The sequence below is a fragment of the Colias croceus genome, chromosome 30 (assembly GCF_905220415.1).
Source record: "Colias croceus chromosome 30, ilColCroc2.1".
Classification (NCBI taxonomy): Eukaryota; Metazoa; Arthropoda; class Insecta; order Lepidoptera; family Pieridae; genus Colias; species Colias croceus.
In genome coordinates this window covers 367,599-389,400 of record NC_059566.1, presented here as the reverse complement: position 1 = coordinate 389,400, position 21,802 = coordinate 367,599, and the positions used below count along the sequence as shown (strand labels likewise).

The 21,802-nt window shown below is 33.8% G+C and overlaps 1 protein-coding gene across 1 annotated transcript; it reads left to right on the top strand.

Annotated features, from left to right (window-relative positions):
- The first annotated feature begins 12,435 nt into the window (after positions 1-12,435).
- On the top strand, positions 12,436-19,491 carry LOC123704504. The gene is made up of 4 exons (XM_045652884.1): positions 12,436-12,901; positions 13,510-13,696; positions 18,244-18,347; positions 19,070-19,491. Exons 1-4 carry the CDS (start codon positions 12,436-12,438, stop codon positions 19,489-19,491), a joined length of 1,179 nt encoding a protein of 392 aa, XP_045508840.1.
- Positions 19,492-21,802: the final 2,311 nt, after the last annotated feature.

Here is a 21,802-nt window from a genome sequence, read left to right as displayed (position 1 = left end):
TGGAAACCAGATGTCTGATAAACATACGTAATATATAATTTTTTTAAGATATATATAAGTAGATACCAGATTCTTAGAATACATTTTTTTGTTTCCCTTCGTATCATTTTACAAATAAACTATTACCAAATTTTCATAATGTTTTTATTTAATTCCCTTACAATCGTATTCCTGATGTATTAGGGTCAACTCACACCAAAAGAGCGTCGAAGCGCGGCGAAGCGCAGCGCAGTTTCCGTGTCATATGAATTTTAATTTTATTTTCATTACTATAATACTCATTATCGCATGAGAAGCTCGAACGAGTCGCGCGGATGCCCGCGGCGCCGCTGGAATTCCGTGGAATTCCAGCGGACGGACCGTGCGACTGCGCGAGAAGTCGCGGGAATTCCAGAGAATGCTCGAGCATTCGCGAGCGGCCGCTGGCAATATCCTGCCCCTCGCGCCCGCTCCCCGCACGCGTCTGTGCGCGCGAGCATTCGAACTGCGCAAAGAGCGACCCGTGAATTCATCGCGGGAAGGCGCGCGGATTCCCGCGACTGCTCGAGAAGTCGCTGGAATGCTCGAGAAGTCGCGGGCCTCCGCTACTCCGCGCTTCGCCGCGCTGCGCTGCGCTTCGCCGCTCTTTTGGTGTGAGTTGACCCTTAGCTGTGCCCGGCGGTTTCACCTGCAATGCTATGCTGCACCTGCAAATGCTGGTCTTAGGGTGGATGATATAGCCTTATAACCTCGATAACTGGGCTATCTAACACCCAAAATAATTTTTCATATACTATGTTTTATACTATGTAGTGATAAAGTTTTCAATCATTGTTTAAATTAAAACCACCATTCAAAATTGTATGTACAACCATGATCATCTGTGTAAAACATTTTTAAAAATTGTACGCCACATTGCAGATCACAGCGGATCACCTAATGTAATAACCCATAATACCTGTGACTCACAACAATAAATAATTTTTGAATTTGAATTTGATAATTATGTTAGTAATAGTCTGTGTATATATATGCCTCTACACTGGTAGAAAGTGTAATTACTGAATTATATTGTACATAAATAATAATAATGTAAAAAATAAAGACTGTAGATAAATAATATTGTATACTTTGTTCTTGTTGATTTATTTAAAGATTAGTGAGTTAATTTATTACATTACATTAGTATAATAAATTATGTTTATATTAAATATTGAATGTTTTATTTCGCATCTGATCACCTATAAATAATTATTATTACCGTGATGTACTAAAGCACGTAAGTACAAAGACATACATGTATGAATGTAATATCGTTAGATACCACACATCAACACTAGGGATGCAAATCCCTTTGGCATTTTAAGAGAAGTTTTTAGACTTTGAACACAATATACAGATCAGAAGCGTAGCGTGCCTTGGCCCCGTATAAAAATTTGTTTGGAACCTTAGAAAAGGTAAAGATTTCTCAGAAATAAAAATCGTAGTATGAGATCAAAAGTTATTTAAAACTATCATTCTCTACTTATTAAAATTCCATGTACCTACCTATAAAGGTAATAATACTGTTAAAAATAAATGTAAGTAATTATTATAGACTATGATTTTTAGTTTTTTCTTTTTCGAAAAATCCTGAATTTACAAACCAGCGTGGTTACCCCACAGAAAGAGACAAAAAAGATAACCAACGTCATTCAAGGTCTAATTTTTTTTTTTGCTTCAAGTTAATGTTCTTATTGCAATCTCCAGTGTTTTAGATACATATAAGCTTCTTGAACAAGACACTAGAAGTGCTAGAATGTCATAGGTACCTAATTAGTATGAAAACCATTGTCGCCAAAACCCACACATTTAAACCGCTATACCGAATAAAACAGTTCACACTAGTAAAATATGCCTTTTTTTGGCCAGCTGCATTTTAGTGATAACTAACTTAAATAATAAATTAAGCATTTTTGTATAACATCCCTAGTTACATGAAATGTTTTAACAATAGACGGGGTTTATTTTCGATGGATATAACTTTGAACCTCAATACATAGTAATAAGGTTAAAATTTGTGTCACTCTAGATTAATCAAATGCAATGCCTTTACTTTTATCGAATTCTTTAATTTTAAGGAAAAACGACGATAATTCTAAAAAAAATACTGTCCGTTGAAATGTCATTCCTTTAATAGTATTAACAACTTCTGGAAGAATTTCCTAGGTAACCAAAACCTAACCTAACGTAGTACCTACATATATCTCGATGCCTAACGTATAACAAAAATTAACCTAACGCAAAACCTCACCTAACCTAGCTTTACGTAAAACCTAACCTATAGAAAAAACTAACCTATTGCAAAACCTAACCTTAAGCAAAACCTAACCTATATCAAAACCTAACCTGATTCAAAAGCTTACTGCAAAACCTAACCTATTGCAAAACCTAACCTTATGCAAAACCTATTGCAAAACCTAACCTGATTCAAAAGCTTACTGCAAAACCTAACCTATAGAAAAAACTAACCTATTGCAAAACCTAACCTTATGCAAAACCTATTGCAAAACCTAACCTATAGCAAAACCTAACCTGATTCAAAAGCTTACTGCAAAACCTAACCTGATTCAAAAGCTTACTGCAAAACCTAACCTATTGCAAAACCTAACCTGATTCAAAAGCTTACTGCAAAACCTAACCTATTGCAAAACCTAACCATATGCAAAACCTAACCTATAGCAAAACCTAACCTGATTCAAAAGCTTACTGCAAAACCTAACCTATTGCAAAACCTAACCTGATTCAAAAGCTTACTGCAAAACCTAACCTATTGCAAAACCTAACCTGATTCAAAAGCTTACTGCAAAACATAACCTGATTCAAAAGCTTACTGCAAAACCTAACCTGATTCAAAAGCTTACTGCAAAACCTAACCTATTGCAAAACCTAACCTTATGCAAAACCTAACCTATAGCAAAACCTAACCTGATTCAAAAGCTTACTGCAAAACCTAACCTATTGCAAAACCTAACCTGATTCAAAAGCTTACTGCAAAACCTAACCTATTGCAAAACCTAACCTTATGCAAAATCTAACCTATAGCAAAACCTAACCTGATTCAAAAGCTTACTGCAAAACCTAACCTATTGCAAAACCTAACCTTATGCAAAACCTAACGTATGGCAAAACCTAAACTATATCAAAACCTAACCTGATTCAAAAGCTTACTGCAAAACCTAACCAATATCAAAACCTAACCTGATTCAAAAGCTTACTGCAAAACCTAACCTATAGCAAAACCTAACGTATGGCAAAACCTTTTTTTTTTTTTTTTTTTTATTTTTTTTTTAACGTTGGGAAATGCCTTTACGCATCCCCCTCGCCAGTTTTACTGTCCAAGGGGGTATGTGGGACTCGCACGAAGCCATACCCACTAAAACCCAACGGTTGCCGTCTATCGTCTTGAACGGCGGGGGTTAACAGCCAGGCCTTGTACCCCCGCCGTCTGTGGCGACTGCCGCTTCTTGGCGGCCCTTCGAGGTCCGGAAGTGGCAATGAGCGACGATATTAAATAATATCGTCGTTTCATTTTCGGACCTAGCCACCTTACGCCACGGGGGGCTCTGGTTTCCTTGCCGCGAGCATAACTATAGTATGCGCGTATCTACGGAAACCTCCCCCCGCGCTTTTTCACTAAGGTAGTTTACGGCTGGCGCTGGTCATAAAGACGCCTACGCCTGCCGGGTCTGCGCCGACGCAGAGGATCCGCCGCTGGGTCGTTCTCTCGGGCCCTTTCGGCGTCCTCCTTTCTTTTCATAACCGTCGCACAGAAAGTGACGACGGTCTTCCATGCACGGTCGGTGTCGCCAGTAACGTATGGCAAAACCTAACCTATATCAAAACCTAACCTGATTCAAAAGCTTACTGGCAAAACCTAACCTATATCAAAACCTAACCTGATTCAAAAGCTTACTGCAAAACCTAACCTATTGCAAAACCTAACCTTATGCAAAACCTATTGCAAAACCTAACGTATGGCAAAACCTAACCTATATCAAAACCTAACCTGATACAAAAGCTTACTGCAAAACCTAACCTATTGCAAAACCTAACCTTATGCAAAACCTATTGCAAAACCTAACCTTATGCAAAACCTAACGTATGGCAAAACCTAACCTATATCAAAACCTAACCTGATTCAAAAGCTTACTGCAAAACCTAACCTATATCAAAACCTAACCTGATTCAAAAGCTTACTGCAAAACCTAACCTATATCAAAACCCTACCTGATTCAAAAGCTTACTGCAAAACCTAACCTATATCAAAACCTAACCTATATCAAAACCTAACCTGATTCAAAAGCTTACTGCAAAACCTAACCTATATCAAAACCTAACTTGATTCAAAAGCTTACTGCAAAACCTAACCTATAGCAAAACCTAACCTTATGCAAAACCTATTGCAAAACCTAACCTATATCAAAACCTAACCTGATTCAAAAGCTTACTGCAAAACCTAACCTATTGCAAAACCTAACCTTATGCAAAACCTATTGCAAAACCTAACCTATATCAAAACCTAACCTGATTCAAAAGCTTACTGCAAAACCTAACCTATAGCAAAACCTAACGTATGGCAAAACCTAACCTATATCAAAACCTAACCTGATTCAAAAGCTTACTGCAAAACCTAACCTATATCAAAACCTAACCTGATTCAAAAGCTTACTGCAAAACCTAACCTATAGCAAAACCTAACGTATGGCAAAACCTAACCTATATCAAAACCTAACCTGATTCAAAAGCTTACTGCAAAACCTAACCTATTGCAAAACCTAACCTGATTCAAAAGCTTACTGCAAAACCTAACCTATATCAAAACCTAACCTGATTCAAAAGCTTACTGCAAAACCTAACCTATTGCAAAACCTAACCTTATGCAAAACCTATTGCAAAACCTAACCTAATGCAAAACCTAACGTATGGCAAAACCTAACCTATATCAAAACCTAACCTGATTCAAAAGCTTACTGCAAAACCTAACCTATATCAAAACCTAACCTGGGGCCTTAGACAAACGTACGTAACGCCATGGAATAGAAACTGCTAACGCTAATTATTGACATAAGCTCATGACATTTTGGTAATGGTTCGATCACACTACCAACGACGCAGACGACCACGACCAAAGTTCCAATCTTGCCGAAATTTGTTCAAAATCAATATTAAAATCTCTCGTCATTCTGGTACTCAGGAATAAAAAAATTCGAGGTCAATTAATAAAAAGAAATAGGGTTTTTTGCGATTTTCGCCGAGACGGTAAGTTTATCATACAATCACCTGAACCAAAATTGTATATAATCTAATTATCTATAAAAAAGGTTAAATACATTTTTTTCTAGGAGCCACCGTTTCTATGAAAAACCTGTTTGTTTATCCATTGATCTCAAAATTTTTTTTTCCAAACACCAATACGACAGGAAATTCTTAAATTTCATTTTTAATTGTGTTTTGCACAATTTTATTTAATTGCGACTGGATGAAAATTTTGTTCGTGGTCGTCGTTGTCGTTGGTAGGGTGACCGAATCCTTATGCAAATCATCATACGCTTATGTCAATTTCTATCGATAGCGTATTCTATTCCTTGGCGTTTTGCCGTTTGGCTAAGGCCCCTGATTCAAAAGCTTACTGCAAAACCTAACCTATAGCAAAACCTAACCTGATTCAAAAGCTTACTGCAAAACCTAACCTATTGCAAAACCTAACCTTATGCAAAACCTAACGTATGGCAAAACCTAACCTATATCAAAACCTAACCTGATTCAAAAGCTTACTGCAAAACCTAACCTATATCAAAACCTAACCTGATTCAAAAGCTTACTGCAAAACCTAACCTATATCAAAACCTAACCTGATTCAAAAGCTTACTGCAAAACCTAACCTATATCAAAACCTAACCTGATTCAAAAGCTTACTGCAAAACCTAACCTATTGCAAAACCTATTGCAAAACCTAACCTTATGCAAAACCTAACGTATGGCAAAACCTAACCTATATCAAAACCTAACCTGATTCAAAAGCTTACTGCAAAACCTAACCTATTGCAAAACCTAACCTTATGCAAAACCTATTGCAAAACCTAACCTATATCAAAACCTAACCTGATTCAAAAGCTTACTGCAAAACCTAACCTATAGCAAAACCTAACGTATGGCAAAACCTAACCTATATCAAAACCTAACCTGATTCAAAAGCTTACTGCAAAACCTAACCTATATCAAAACCTAACCTGATTCAAAAGCTTACTGCAAAACCTAACCTATACCAAAACCTAACCTTATGCAAAACCTATTGCAAAACCTAACCTTATGCAAAACCTAACGTATGGCAAAACCTAACCTATATCAAAACCTAACCTGATTCAAAAGCTTACTGCAAAACCTAACCTATATCAAAACCTAACCTGATTCAAAAGCTTACTGCAAAACCTAACCTATATCAAAACCTAACCTGATTCAAAAGCTTACTGCAAAACCTAACCTATTGCAAAACCTATTGCAAAACCTAACCTTATGCAAAACCTAACGTATGGCAAAACCTAACCTATATCAAAACCTAACCTGATTCAAAAGCTTACTGCAAAACCTAACCTATTGCAAAACCTAACCTTATGCAAAACCTATTGCAAAACCTAACCTTATGCAAAACCTAACGTATGGCAAAACCTAACCTATATCAAAACCTAACCTGATTCAAAAGCTTACTGCAAAAACTAACCTATATCAAAACCTAACCTGATTCAAAAGCTTACTGCAAAACCTAACCTATATCAAAACCTAACCTGATTCAAAAGCTTACTGCAAAACCTAACCTATATCAAAACCTAACCTGATTCAAAAGCTTACTACAAAACCTAACCTATTGCAAAACCTATTGCAAAACCTAACCTAATGCAAAACCTAACGTATGGCAAAACCTAACCTATATCAAAACCTAACCTGATTCAAAAGCTTACTGCAAAACCTAACCTATTGCAAAACCTAACCTTATGCAAAACCTATTGCAAAACCTAACCTATATCAAAACCTAACCTGATTCAAAAGCTTACTGCAAAACCTAACCTATAGCAAAACCTAACGTATGGCAAAACCTAACCTATATCAAAACCTAACCTGATTCAAAAGCTTACTGCAAAACCTAACCTATATCAAAACCTAACCTGATTCAAAAGCTTACTGCAAAACCTAACCTATATCAAAACCTAACCTGATTCAAAAGCTTACTGCAAAACCTAACCTATACCAAAACCTAACCTTATGCAAAACCTATTGCAAAACCTAACCTTATGCAAAACCTAACGTATGGCAAAACCTAACCTATATCAAAACCTAACCTGATTCAAAAGCTTACTGCAAAACCTAACCTATATCAAAACCTAACCTGATTCAAAAGCTTACTGCAAAACCTAACCTATAGCAAAACCTTACGTATGGCAAAACCTAACCTATATCAAAACCTAACCTGATTCAAAAGCTTACTGCAAAACCTAACCTATTGCAAAACCTAACCTGTAGCAAAACCTAGGTTAGGTTAAAAATATTATAAAAATCAATTTACTGAAAATAAAGCAAAAACGTCTGAGCAAACACCAAGATAACTTAAAAAAACAAAGCAAATCCCATTCAAAATAAACAAAATACCTACTTATTTTTTTACACTTGTTAATTATATTTATGAAGAAAATCGCTGAAACAAGGACATTGATTATGATAAAACCTAACCTTATTTTTCAGTCCAATTTTTTTTAATTACTTTGAATTTAAATTGATCATTTAATAACTGATTTCATGATAATAACTGTGATAATGACTACTGAAAATATAAAGGTAGGGATTGGAATGAAAAGACTTTCTTTATTAAAATTATTTATTTTCAAAAATCGTTACAAATTAAACGCTTCCTCCAGTTCATCGATGGGATCCTTTAGTGTAGTTTTCGAAGTTGGTGCCATAAATAGTTTTTGTAAATCCTCTTGAATTCTGCTTTTTATTCTCGTCTTTTTGTCATCGTCTATTTCGTTAATGGCTACATTTTCTAAGTACCGTCTCAAAAATGGTTTTGTAGCCTTTGTTGCTATTGTGTCATTTATCTTATTGGTAGCATTAATTTCTTCAACAGTAGTTGTACTTATAATATTATTCAGTTCACTAGTAACATTTATATTGCTTAAATTAGAACTCTTTGCTTCTGTTACATTAAAGTTAAAAGTGTCGTTTAGAAATGCACTTTTCCTGCTATCTCTCGTATTGTTTAAATCTTGACTTCGAAAAACTACTTCTGTTGTAGATACACTCTGTTGCGGTTTCTCCTCTTTAGATACTTCAAAATCTATTGTTATATTGGTTGCATTGAGAATCTCTAAATTATCAGTTACAGCGTCTAGTTTTATGGTGGATGGTTCGTTCGTGCCATCCCAAAATGCTAACGTTCCGAACGTTTCTGTTACTTCTTCACTTTGAGAATTATATTTAGTTTCATATTTTGTTGGATTAGTTACATTTTCTGCTTTATCAGTAGAAACAGTTGTAATATTGTCTGGAGCAATTGTAGTTGTAATTTTAAGCTCGTCCTTGTCATTACTTTTTCTGTATCCTTTAATATCTTTGTTTTTATTGTTATGATTGTATAGACTGCCAAAATATTCTGCTGAGTCACTGTCATCATTTGCATCAGTTGTCCTTATGCTTGAAGATACTATAAATGTATGAGCGTTATTTTCACTGCCTCTAAAAACATTATCCATCTTCGATTTAGTGCGTTGTTTCGTTTTCTTTCTACGCTGTTTTCTTTGAGATGATTCCTTGTACCTGAAATATAAAAAAAAAATAAAATAGTCAAAAACAAAAAAAAAAACAATAAAATAGTCAAAAATCTCTAATCAGCATTATTATCATTATGAATATAGTGTAAAGTGTTTGACTTAGTTATTACTAATTACCTCTTGTTTTCTGAATAAATACTTTTAAAAAACGAATCCGGTTTTATTAAAGACTTGTCTATATCAATGTCTATTTCAGCATGCGTGGTAATAATTTTATAAGTATCTTTACTTTCTCGATCCGATTTAATCGTGAATCTTTTTCTTTCAGCATCTAATTCTTTTTCTCCTCTCTCTGTTATCGTATTAGCTCTATAAGTATCAATTCGTTCAGGATAAAGAGTTATGAATGTTTTAAATTTATTTGTTGTACGTTTCTTTGTATATTTCTTCCACACTGGTAGTTCATCATTTGACTTGCTTCCATACTCAGTATCATCATTCTTTGATAGAAGGTTTTGTAACAGTTCTTTCTTTTTATTTTCTTCTGAATTTGCATGTCTTGATACTAGTTGTAAATTTTGTGTACTCTTCAGTATTCGATTTTCCTGTTTGGATTTTGATGTTCTTCCATTTTTAATTTTAAACCGTTTACGCTTCTTCTTATATTCGTTGGATTGTTTGCTTTGATATTCGTTTGGTTTATCGTAATACTCCCTTTTAGACTGTTTGGTAGTTTTTGTTTTCCTTTTTCTTGTTTTGAGCAATTCTTTGCTTCCTTCAATAGGTATTTCACTTTCATTGTCATATTCTGTTTTAACATTTTTTATCTTCTGAGAATTAATACTTTCTCTATCATGTTTATTAAAAAAAGATTGTATGAATTTACTGTTATCATCTTTTGTTTTTTGGACACCCCTAAAAGGTTTATATTGTTGTATTGTTTGGGAATTATCTTCCTCTGTAGTATGTTCACTTTTATCTCTTATGTGTTGTAATTTAGAATATTTATATTTATTTTTAAAACGTGGTGTTTTCTTCGTTCTATCTCTTATCTCAATTCGTAATTTCGATTTCTTCTTTAACCTCTTTGATTTAATTTTTGATTTGCTACTCAAGAAGGGTTTCACTAATTGTTTTATTTCCCGTCTTTGTCCTCTATCTAACTGACAATAGTAATCTGTTATCACCAAATTAATGCTTTTTCTTACGATAGATCGTAAATTAATATTAGCTCCGTTCTGATGCCTTCTAAACAATTGCAAATGGTTTAAAATATTTTGAAATTTATCTTGCGACCTCTTCTTTAAGAACGTATCAAGAAAACTGAACAAAGCGCTTTCCTTTTTGTATTCATCATCTCTCATCTTTCGTAAAACATCATCTAAATTCCTTCTAACATCACGTAATGGAGTTTTCATGATATCAGCCAATTGGTCGTGTAAAAAGCTTAGAAAGTTTGTTTCTTCATCATCATTATCACAATTACTCAAATCAATCTTGTTTATTTCTTCCAATATACTTTCTAATAGAGTAGTGAAGTCTATTTCATTGTAGGATTGTAATATGAATAACAGTTGCTCTAAAATATCAGTAAATGAGACTGAATTCGTTCTTCTGGTATCTGCATTCAATCTAGTTTCTTCTATAGTTGATTTTACTTTAGTTAGGAAGCCTTGTACTGTATCTAGTAAGGCTATGTCGGCATCTTTGTCGAATTCTAGTACAGTTTCGAGTGCTAGGTTAACACTTCTTGGTTTTGAACATTCCAGAGGATCTGCAAATAAAATAAACAAAGTTTAGTTAATTATATTATCACCTAAAAGAAATTTTCACATTTTAGAATTAACGTAACTATTTGTCCAACCCGGTTTCGCCCATGGTACATATTTCGCAAAAAAAAGGGAGCCTATGTTCTTTCTCAGGGTCTAAAGATTGTCTGCGCCAAATTTCATCAAAATCGGTCCAGTGTTTATGCGTGAAAATCATACATACATAACTACAAACTTTTCCTCTTTATAATATTATTAGAACGTAATTTAAAAACTTGTACAATGTACGTATAAAAGTGCTGAAAAACATGTTTTCCTTTCCTTCTGATTATAGTAAGGAAAACCACATGAAATTATTTATTTGCTTCGATTCGTACTACGCAACTCTGGTCGGATAAATTATTAAAATAAAATAAAAAATATACCGAATTGCAGTAATGCCAATATCAACAATAAAATCATGTTTTATACTGGTTAAAACATAATGTGAAACTAACATTTTACTCCGGTCTCTGTGCATCTGTGTTTCTTACAGTTACAGTCGTTTCTCTAGAAAGAAAATTTAAGGTTGTAAGGAGATTAAAAATCATAAGAATTTAGACTTTAAATAATTTATGCTACTCCTATCTGCAGGACAATCAAGTATAGTCCAAGAACTGAAATTTTATCCTTAGTATGCCATCTTGTCTATACTAATATTATAAAGCTGAAGAGTTTGTCTGTTTGTTTGAACGCGCTAACCTCAGGAACTACTGGTCCGATTTGAAAAATTATTTCGGTGTTAGATAGCCCATTCATCGAGGAAGGCTATAGGCTATATATCATTACGCTAAGATCCACAGGAGCGGAGCCACGCGGGTGAAACCGCGGAGCGCAGCTAGTTACTTATATTATGAAGGTCAAAGATGTTTAAAAATTGTATGGATGAAAGTTGAGGGTGAATGTTTGTAAATTATATGGATGGATGTCTGTTAAGGTTTTATGAAAATAAGGTAAAAATCTACTTAAAGCTAGCGCGCAAGAGCAACTTTTGTCTCCGCAACTATTTTCTCTCCCATCAACTCTATGGGCTAGTAAGAAAGTGCGCGCACGTAGCGACGCAACTCCCCATACAGTTGATGGGAGAGACAAAATAGTTGCAGAGACAAAAGTTGCTCTTACAGTGAAATTTTTAGAAAAGTAGTTAAAAAAACATACATACAAACAAACTTTATCCAACGTACATACTTGTTGAATCAAATAATAAATGCAACAATAAATATTATCAAGTCATAAAAATATTTAAATTTTATGTTTAAATCAAATGTCTTTTGAATTCACGTGGTTGTACTATATTTTTGTGTTTGGTTCTATTGATTTTACATACGGTATTATTTTTATTTAATTTTAATGTTACATAATATTTCTACAGACGATTTCAACTTATCCGTGACCTGAAAGTGCCCGTTCCCGTGGGATTTCCGGGATTGCGTCATTTTGCCGGATAAAATTGCCAGTCATTTTACCATTTGCCTTAGTAGCCGTAGTATATGTCCTTTCTCGGGTATCAAAATATCTCTATACCAAATTTCATGCAGATTGGTTCAGTAGTTAAGGCGTGATTGAGTTACAGACAGACAGACAGAGTTACTTTCGCATTTATAATATTTGTATGGATTATCTAGATTCTAGGTAAATGAATATCTCTGTTATCAAAGAAAACTCAAAACCAAATATCTCTGTTCCTTACGTTTCGAGATTTATGTCCATAATAACTTTTGCTCACAATACATTGCTCTTTTAAAATATCCAAAAGTCTGGCCGCAAAAGTTCATCACGACGCCAACTTTACCCAAACCCCTTTATGTTTATCATATTTTCATTCCTCCGTTTCAGTTCAATCCATGAAAACACCGGGCACATTACGAAAAAGCAATGTATTCGACTACAGCTACGACGATTGGGAGACATCTACACTATCAGTTTATGACATTATAAATACAGAATCTAGTACTACAGTATCCAGTACAACTACATCACCTATAGTAGTAACATCTACTACACCTCTAGCGACTATCACTTCAAGTGTTACTACAGAACATACTAATGTGACTTTAGATTCCAATATAAAAGATACTATCGCTAATGATACAACAACTATAGATAATATTTTATCTAGTGATACAGATAATTCAACAACAAATGCTACTGAAAGTGCAACAGATACTACTAAAGTGATAGAAACTACTACAGTAACAACTAGTAGTATAACGCCTCTAAATGATACTGATTTAGATGAACTATTGTATAATTATTTGACAACAACACATCAGGCTGAATTGTTGATTACTCCGGATGTAACTGTTGAAAGTAAGTTTAAAATAGAATGTAATCTACACTAATATTATAAAGAGCAAAACTTTGTTTGTTTGTTTGATTGTAATGAATAGGCTCATAAACTACTGGACCGATTTAAAAAATTCTTTCACCATTCGAAAGCTACATTATCCACGAATATAATATAGGCTAGGTTTTATCCAGGAAATTCCACGGGAACGGGAACTATGTGGGTTTTTCTTTGAAAACGCGGGCGAAGCCGCAGGCGGAAAGCTATTAGAATATATTTTCATTCCAAATATTATACAAAATAGGCACTTTGGTTTCGCTTTGGTAGCTTAACATACAGACAGACTTTCTCGTGTTTAATATTAATCATCTACGATCTCTATATACATATAAAGTACTAGCTGTTCCCCACGTTTGCACCCGCAGTGCCCCGCTCCTATTGGTCTTAGTGAGATATCGCCTATAGCCTGCCTCGATAAATGGGCTATCTAACACCGAAATAATTTTTCTAATCGAACTAGTAGTTCCTGAGATTAGCGCGTTCAAACAAACAAAAAATTATAGACTAGAATTTGTTTAATAGAAACTAAAATATCAAACCTATCATATTAAATGTTCTTTTTCAATTCCAGACGCATCACAGATCATTCCACCATCATCTACAATCCATCCAATCGTCTGGGAAGTGAAAGACCTCACAGAGAGCTTGAAGTTTGGCTTCTTCACCACCACGATGATATCTTTAACACGAGTGGTAGCGTCTAAAGATGAAGATGACCTGCATCTGTTGTTGACAGCTTTGAACACGGAGATTATGCGGTATGAAACATTCTAATATAATTTACAACTGATTTTATTAGCTATACTAGATTTCCGCCCACGGTTCGCCCGCGCATAAGAAAAACCCGCACAATTCGGAAGCCCGTTCCATTTTCGGGTAAAAACTAGCTAAACTATTCTTCTTAGATCATTATTATGTCAGAAACTATCTGTATACCTTTCATTCAAATCAGTTCAGTGGTTTTGGCGTGAAGAAGAGACAGGCAGACAAAGTTATTTTCGCATTTATAATATTCGTACTGATGTTTTGTTATTAATTTAAATTTATATTAAAAAAGGAATCAATTTATTATTTGTAATTATGTCTGATTTATAAAACAACTAGCTTCCACCCGCGGCTTCGCCCGCGTGGTGTTTTGATAAAAGGTATGTTAAAGAATATACGTGGCACAGATTTGGCATAGACAATCTTTAGACCCTGAGAAAGCTCAGGGTCTAAAGATTGTCTGTGCCAAATTTCATCAAAATTGGTTGAGAGATAAGCGGGAAAGCGTATCAAAATATCTCTATACCGAATTTTATGCAAATTGGTTCAGTAGTTAAGGCGTGATTGAGTAACAGACAGACAGACAGAGTTACTTTCGCTTTTATAATATTATAGTAGGGATGTTTTACCATATAAGAAAGCTACTTCTATTTTTAACCCGGGTAAAGTAGGCGAAACTGGATCAAAATTATAGCTAGAGATAGCTCTACCACAGAAAATATAATTTTAGGCTCTACATATAAATGTAATATTAATTATATTGTTTTGTATGTATGTTATGTTATGTTTTACCACGAATAGGGTAAACGCAGCTATCAACGACCCATCGAAAATCTGAAGGTATTACCGACCTATAAAAGTAATTCGAAATTTAAACGTTTCCAGAACTATTCTAGCTATAGGTAGGCAAAGTTATACACGAATGTATTACTTGAGCATCGTATACTTTAACGTTAGAGTGAGTAACTGAGCAAAAAAGAGTTAAAATGCGTAAGTTGCTGCGGGGTAGCGTGGAAGCAGGACGTGTCGTACTGTTCCGTTGTTCCTTCGGGTAAGTACTGTGAGTATCTTTTTAAGACATTTACAAACAAATGACATCTATACTTTAATTTATATTACTAAATGTCAATGCATTTAAGTGTCAACTTTTCATTTCTTACAACATTTTATTAATAAAAAGTAATTTGAAACGATAAAACTTAAAATTAAAATGGGACGGTGTTAGCTTCACCAGTTTAAGCCGCGGCAGGTATCAACGACCCGTAAGTCGGCAATGGCAGCAACGTAACTTTTTGTTTTATTTTCTTTTATGTTATTATATCACACTAACACAAGTGGTTTTATGGACCAGTTTAAATCTAAGCTATGAGTCTTCATAAAAATCTATTAGCGACTAAACTTTTTTGTCTAGTGTTGTGTCTTTTAGCGTTGTCAATTTATAAAAAGTTATGATATTTTCGAGGATCCCTATCGAATAGTTACAGAAGTAAATCATTGTTTTTTTTTTTGTTTAAACAATATGCATTTGTTCATATTTTGTATGACATTAATCAATTATAATCTATTTTATAGTCTGATGATCAAATGAATTAAAATAACCATTTTTTTATGGGTCGGTAATACAATTTAGGTTTATACTTACATACTTTAATACCGACCCATGTGGGTCGGCAATAGCAACTATAGGAAGCTATTACCGATCGAATATAGATTGTTTAGTTTCTCATCTACAAATTCAAATTCAAATTGCTTTATTTGCAGAATGTAGAATAAAGATGTTTGTATATACAGATAATATTGATCCTTAAACATTCTGCTCGTAATTGAGCGTGCAAATATATTTTTATTACTTTTATGACATAATAGGTGCCTATTAAAAATTATATTTTTAGGTTAAATTTAAAAAATTAAAAAAATATATATTTTTAGGTTTTTAGGTTAAATTAACATAAAACATGTAATTAGGTATATTTTTTCCAGAAATATGGAGCCACGAAAGCGGCGAAAAGTATTCAGTAAAACACAACTCGCCGAAGCAATCAATCAAATAGCATAACGAAATATCCTAGAGTTTGAAATCCTTAATTTAATATATGTACATATATTAATAGTATTATGTTGATTAATTTAAAAGTTTATAATTATTTAGTTCATTACTAAAAAGTACTCATTTGTTTTATTAAAAATAACTACAATTAATAATATAAAGTGAAAAAACTAAAACTCAACTACGACAATAACCGGCGCTGAAAAAGTATAAAACAAGATTTCAGAATACTGAACTGAACAAAGTTGCTAATGTAGTTGCAAGTAAATGGACACAGTAGACTCTACCAAGATGCCTTCGTTGTAAATTGACAATAATGTCATACAATACTATTCTGAAGTATGCAATATTCCACTATGTAAAGATAAATTTTCATGTTTGGAAAGGCGTAGTCACACGTTACATAATATGTACCTATCTACCGTAGCACTTCAACAACGTGTGACTACGCCTTTCCAAACATGAAAATTTATCTTTACATAGTGGAATATTGCATACTTCAGAATAGTATTGTATGACATTATTGTCAATTTACAACGAAGGCATCTTGGTAGAGTCTACTGTGTCCATTTACTTGCAACTACATTAGCAACTTTGTTCAGTTCAGTATTCTGAAATCTTGTTTTATACTTTTTCAGCGCCGGTTATTGTCGTAGTTGGGTTTTAGTTTTTTCACTTTATATTATTTGTACTATTTTGGTGTTAAAGTGTATTTGTGGGGCATAATATTAACAAAAGTTAAACTGATGAACTAATAAAGAAGCTATGGACGAAAAGATGTGAATTATATGCAATCAGCCCATGAATACAGGTAAAGTCACGAGCAAATGCTAGTAATATATATATATTCAAAATGTACAAGGAAAGCGCTTTCAAATGATACCAAACACGGGATATTTATCTTAACTTTATTTTTTTACTCTGTATGTTTTGTCCAATAGAGGACGCCACATTAGATTTTGTGAAACCCCATATAGCCTATAACCAGCGGACAATTAAGACGCTTCTAATGATATGTCATTTGTCAAATTCTGATAAGTAGTTTAGACGTTACGAGGGAACAGATGAACATACATACATACATACATACATACATACATACATACATACATACATAGCCTGTCAAAATCATAACCCTCCTTTTGCTTTGCCGTAGTCGGGTAAAAAATACGAATATATTTGCATTTTTATTTCATTTTATTAAGATCGGTAATCATCATCATCACTAGCTTCTATACATTCCATTGCTGGAAAAAGGCTTCCTCTCACATACGATCGGTAATAGCTGCATAAAAATCGTTAATAGCTTCACAGCCGTTTTTATGGGTCGGTAATAGCAACAATCGACTAAGTCACATTGTAAATTATTTTTTACAAGATAATCCTTTATTAGAATGTATTTGCTTCAATAAATACATTTTTTATACATAACACTAGCATATAAAATGAAATTATAAATCTTTAGAAGAACCAGTATACTTAAAAAATATGGTTGATTTTGAAATTGCCTTAGAGGGGTCGTTAATACCTGCGTTTACCTTAAATGAATTCTATTCTATTCTAATAAAGGATAACCTGAGACATACTGTAGTTTGTTTAGTTTAAGAAAACAAGTGAAAGAAATTGACAAAAAATCCCGCGCAGTGAAAACTATTTATGGCACATAAAATAATGTTTATGTTGTTATTGTATGTTAGTTTATAATCTGGATCGAGATTAGACTAGTTTTTATTCCTTTCTACAAGACAAGTTTAGCGCGTAGTTATTTAATAAATGGAGATCACAGAAATAAAAACAAAATAGTACATATATTACACACTAGCTGCTTCGCGCGGTTTCACCCCCGCCCCTGTTGGTCGTAGCGTGATAATATATCCTATTAACCTTCCTCGATAAATGGGCTATCTAACACCGAAAGAATTTTTCAAATCGGACTAGTAGTTCCCGAGATTAGCGCGTTCAAACAAACAAACTTCAGCTTTATAATATTAGTGTAGATTACTCATAAAGGATTTTTAGGAAATTTCCCTTGTTTACTTTTCTCAAAACTAAAACTAGCTTTTCGCCCGCAGCTTTGCGGATTTGAAGCAGATTTCCGGGCTGAAAACTATCATATAATATATTAATTCAAGATACCCTCCTCCCTCGTGTGCTTTCATAAAAATCGGTTCAGCAATTTTTGCGTGAACGAGTAACAAACGAAAAGAAACTTACAAACTTTTGCATTTATAATATTACTAGCTTTCTGCCTGCGGCTTCGCCCGCTTTGTCTAAAACCTAATAAACTATATACTAAAACCTTCCTCTTGAATCACTATATCTATTAAAAAAACCGCATCAAAATCCGTATACATAGGGACATAGGGACAGAAAAAGCGACTTTGTTTTATACTAGGTATGTAGTGATTAGCATTACAAGTAACTTTCATTGATTGTAATTAAAGTTACTTAAATTTAAAGATAAGATAAATTAAATTAACTTTTATATTTCAGATTGAACAGAGCAAACCGCTTCGGGATGTTTGGTCCTGTTGGAATCTACACAGTAGAAGCTTTGGCCCAAATGATGGCTCTGTCTCCCGCCGATCTAGTACAATGTAAGAATTCAAATCAAATTCAAAATTTATTTATTTGTCAAGTAATATAATTCAACAGCTGTGCCCCGTGGTTTTATCCGCATTGCTCAATAATATTCACTTGCTGTGCCGATTTTACCCGCATTGCTCAGCTCCTGTTGGTCTTAGCGTGATGATATTATATAGCCTTCCTCGATAAATGGGCTATCTAACACCGAAAAATTTTTTCAAATTGGACCAGTAGTTCCTGAGATTAGCCTAAAAGTATAATACAATAAATATTCGGTTAGTTAAGTGTTCTAGTATTTTATAATTTCTTTTGTCATAATTATGTTGTGTCTGTAAATTGTAAAGATTGCGTTTGAATATAAAGTGATATTTGTGCATAATATTGTGATAACGAAAAAAAGTCTAATTTCAGAGCTATTAAGAATTACGCATTTTGTTCGTACTTACCTTAATTTTTTTAACATAAAATACTAAGAATTAGAAGATTTTGGAAAAGATAGAAGAGAATATTACTAACAATCATAAAATTCAGAAATTAAAGATTTTAATCAATTTTAAACGCGAATTATTCATTATAATATATTTTTATCCCGACGTTTCGTACACTTTGCAGCGAGCGTGGTTAAAAATAAATAAATCGCGTTTAAAATCCGTTAACCTCTTTAATTTTTAAATGTTATCTATAACTCGCGTCAAATCAAACAAGAAAATAATAATCATAAAATTTCTCATAGCACAAGCATCCCTCCTAAACTTCGCTCTAACAACACGAAAATCAACGCTAAACCCAGAAGTGAACGCAATCATGGACCTTATAGACAACATATATACAGACGAAGATGCCTTAAACGTCATAACATGTATCGCCAATATAGATGATTTCCCGAACACAACGAAAAACGAACATGAAATTGTGCAAGAATTGATTGAAGCTGTACTTTTCATACCGTATTCAAAAATAAAAGGAACTCATAAGGAACAATTGTTAATGCTAGAAATAGAAAACGTAATATCTAAAAACGTTAATATTAACCCAGGAGCTATGCAACGCAGGAGCGGCATTACGTTCAAACCAATGAGGAATTATTTTAGACGTGAGTTAGATTTTGGTTCCTTGACATGTAGATTGGGGATTTATTTATTGCATCTATGCTAATATTTAGAGTGGTAAAGGAAATTTGATACTTTAAAGTTCTAGTGGATATTTTCGAGTGAAGTCAGGGCCAGCGACTTGTTAAAAAAATCGATTAATTTTTTTATTTGTAAGCAAAACTAACCTTCGACGACAGTTGTATTTTATATTATGTTGATTTTGGATTGAAGAAGATTATTTTATACTCTTTTATATCTTACTAGATTTCCGCCCGCGGCTTCGCCCGCGTTATCAAAGGAGAGCCCGCAAGACCCGCATGGTTCCCGTTCCAGTGGGATTTAGTAGCGGGTAGTTTAGCGGGATAAAACCTATCCTATGTGTTAATTCAAGTTACATTCTATATGTGTGCTAAATTTCATTGTTATCGGTTCAGTAGTATTTGCGTGAAAGAGTAACAAACACACAAACGCACATCCTCACTAACTTTCGCATTTATAATATTAGTAGGATCTTAAATATCGCTATATGGATAGATATCTCAGTACATACATGTTTTGAGACGTTTAAATTGGCAACTAACAATGTCTTATATCTTTAAATAATAATTAAACTTTACAGGACTACAAAGGAAACCTCAAAAGCTCAGAAACCCACTCAGACGTGGACAAGCCACCAGAAGTTTTAGGAATTACAAGAACTTTCGTTTCGCGGCAACAACTGAGTTTGTTGTGACCGACTTGAGTTATTTCAGAAACGAATCGACAAATAGAATGCTGAAGAAGAAGCAAAAACGATATAAGAAGAAATGGAAGGTAATATTATGGAAAAGGAGACAGTCATTTCCTAAATATGTTTTTTTATGTATGTTAGCAAAGGAACTGCTAGGTCCCTTGATGATAAGCAGTATCACCGCCTTTGAGCATTTGCGGAGGCTTAAAATCTGACAATCAAGCAACTCTAAATAAACTCGACAATATTTATGCATTGATAATCAATATACAGTGGATCGTCTCCACTTATCTACGACTACACCCCCGTGGTTCCACAACTGTTGGTCGTAGCGTGATAATAGCCTATAGCCTTCCTCGATTTAATGGGCTATCTAACACCGAAAGAATTTTTCAAATCGGACGAGTAGTTCCCGAGATAAGCGTGTTCAAACAAACAAACAAACAAACTCTTCAGTTTTATAATATTAGTATAGATTAGCATTCATTCATTATCTGTGATGTGAGAAGGTTGATCCCAGTAGACACGTCCTATCATATCATAATCTATACATATAATAAATCTGTAGAAGGGTCAATTCTGTACATTGAAAATATTGAAAAAATAAATAGCAGGGGGTGTTACTGGATCGATACCAAACCCAAATATGTGATTAAAAAAATTTTTGTCTGTCTGTCTGTCTGTCTGTCTGTCTGTCTGTCTGTCTGTCTGTATGTGAAGGCATCACGTGAAAACTAGCGGTTCGATTTCGATGAAACTTGGTATAATTATACCTTATTATCCTGGGCGTAAAATAGGATACTTTTTATCCTGGAAAAATACGTAGAAAAAAATTAATCTTAATTTTTCAGTTTTATCCATAGACGTTGTTCCGTAGAACCGCGAACACACGTTGCGTATTATTATAGGCCTAGCCGTATTTGGGAATTGGGTCCAATAGATATTTATAAGATGTTATTGACAGAGGTACTCAAAATGGAGAAATAACCATCCACGCGAAGACCGACATCCGCGCGGACGGAGTCGCGGGCGGAAGCTAGTTTAAATTATAATTTTACCTTTCTGAAATGAATTTAGTAGTTAAACTTTCATACTACATACCACTAATTCACTTAACTTTGTTCCAGAAAATTCGAGAAAGCGAAAGAATAATCGGCACAAAACGCGGCAAAACAACCACAACAACAACCACCACAACCACAATAAAACCAACAATGCATCGAAGTAAATACTATTGGAGAAAACATGTGTTTAAAAACTTGTACAAAATGAAAACAACAACACCCAGTACAACAAAAACTAAATTATATCCATGGATGAGACGATCTTATGTTGATAAAGGTGATGAAACTTGTTCATCTAATAGTGATGAAATAAGTGATGTAACTAGCAGTATAAATACGAATGAAGATACTATTGAAATAAAATCATCTAGATATGGTAAAATAAAAGATGTTTTCAAAGACAAAGATGATGATGGTGCATCTATTAATAGAGATACGATTGAAGGAATAAAATCATCGAGTCATATGAAAAAAGATTTCAGAGAAAGTTTCAATGAAAGTATAAGAAATGAATACCGTAAAAGTTTAAATAAAAAGTATCAAGGTATTGACAAAAATATCGAATACGAAACAACAGTTCA

Excerpts from the sequence above, each read along its gene's own strand:
- LOC123704504 (XM_045652884.1), top strand. The coding sequence starts at position 12,436 with ATGAAAACACCGGGCACATTACGAAAAAGCAATGTATTCGACTACAGC. Across the intron at positions 12,902-13,509 it reads TCCGGATGTAACTGTTGAAA|ACGCATCACAGATCATTCCA; the intron begins GTAAGTTTAAAA and ends TTTCAATTCCAG. Across the intron at positions 18,348-19,069 it reads TCCCGCCGATCTAGTACAAT|CACAAGCATCCCTCCTAAAC; the intron begins GTAAGAATTCAA and ends AATTTCTCATAG.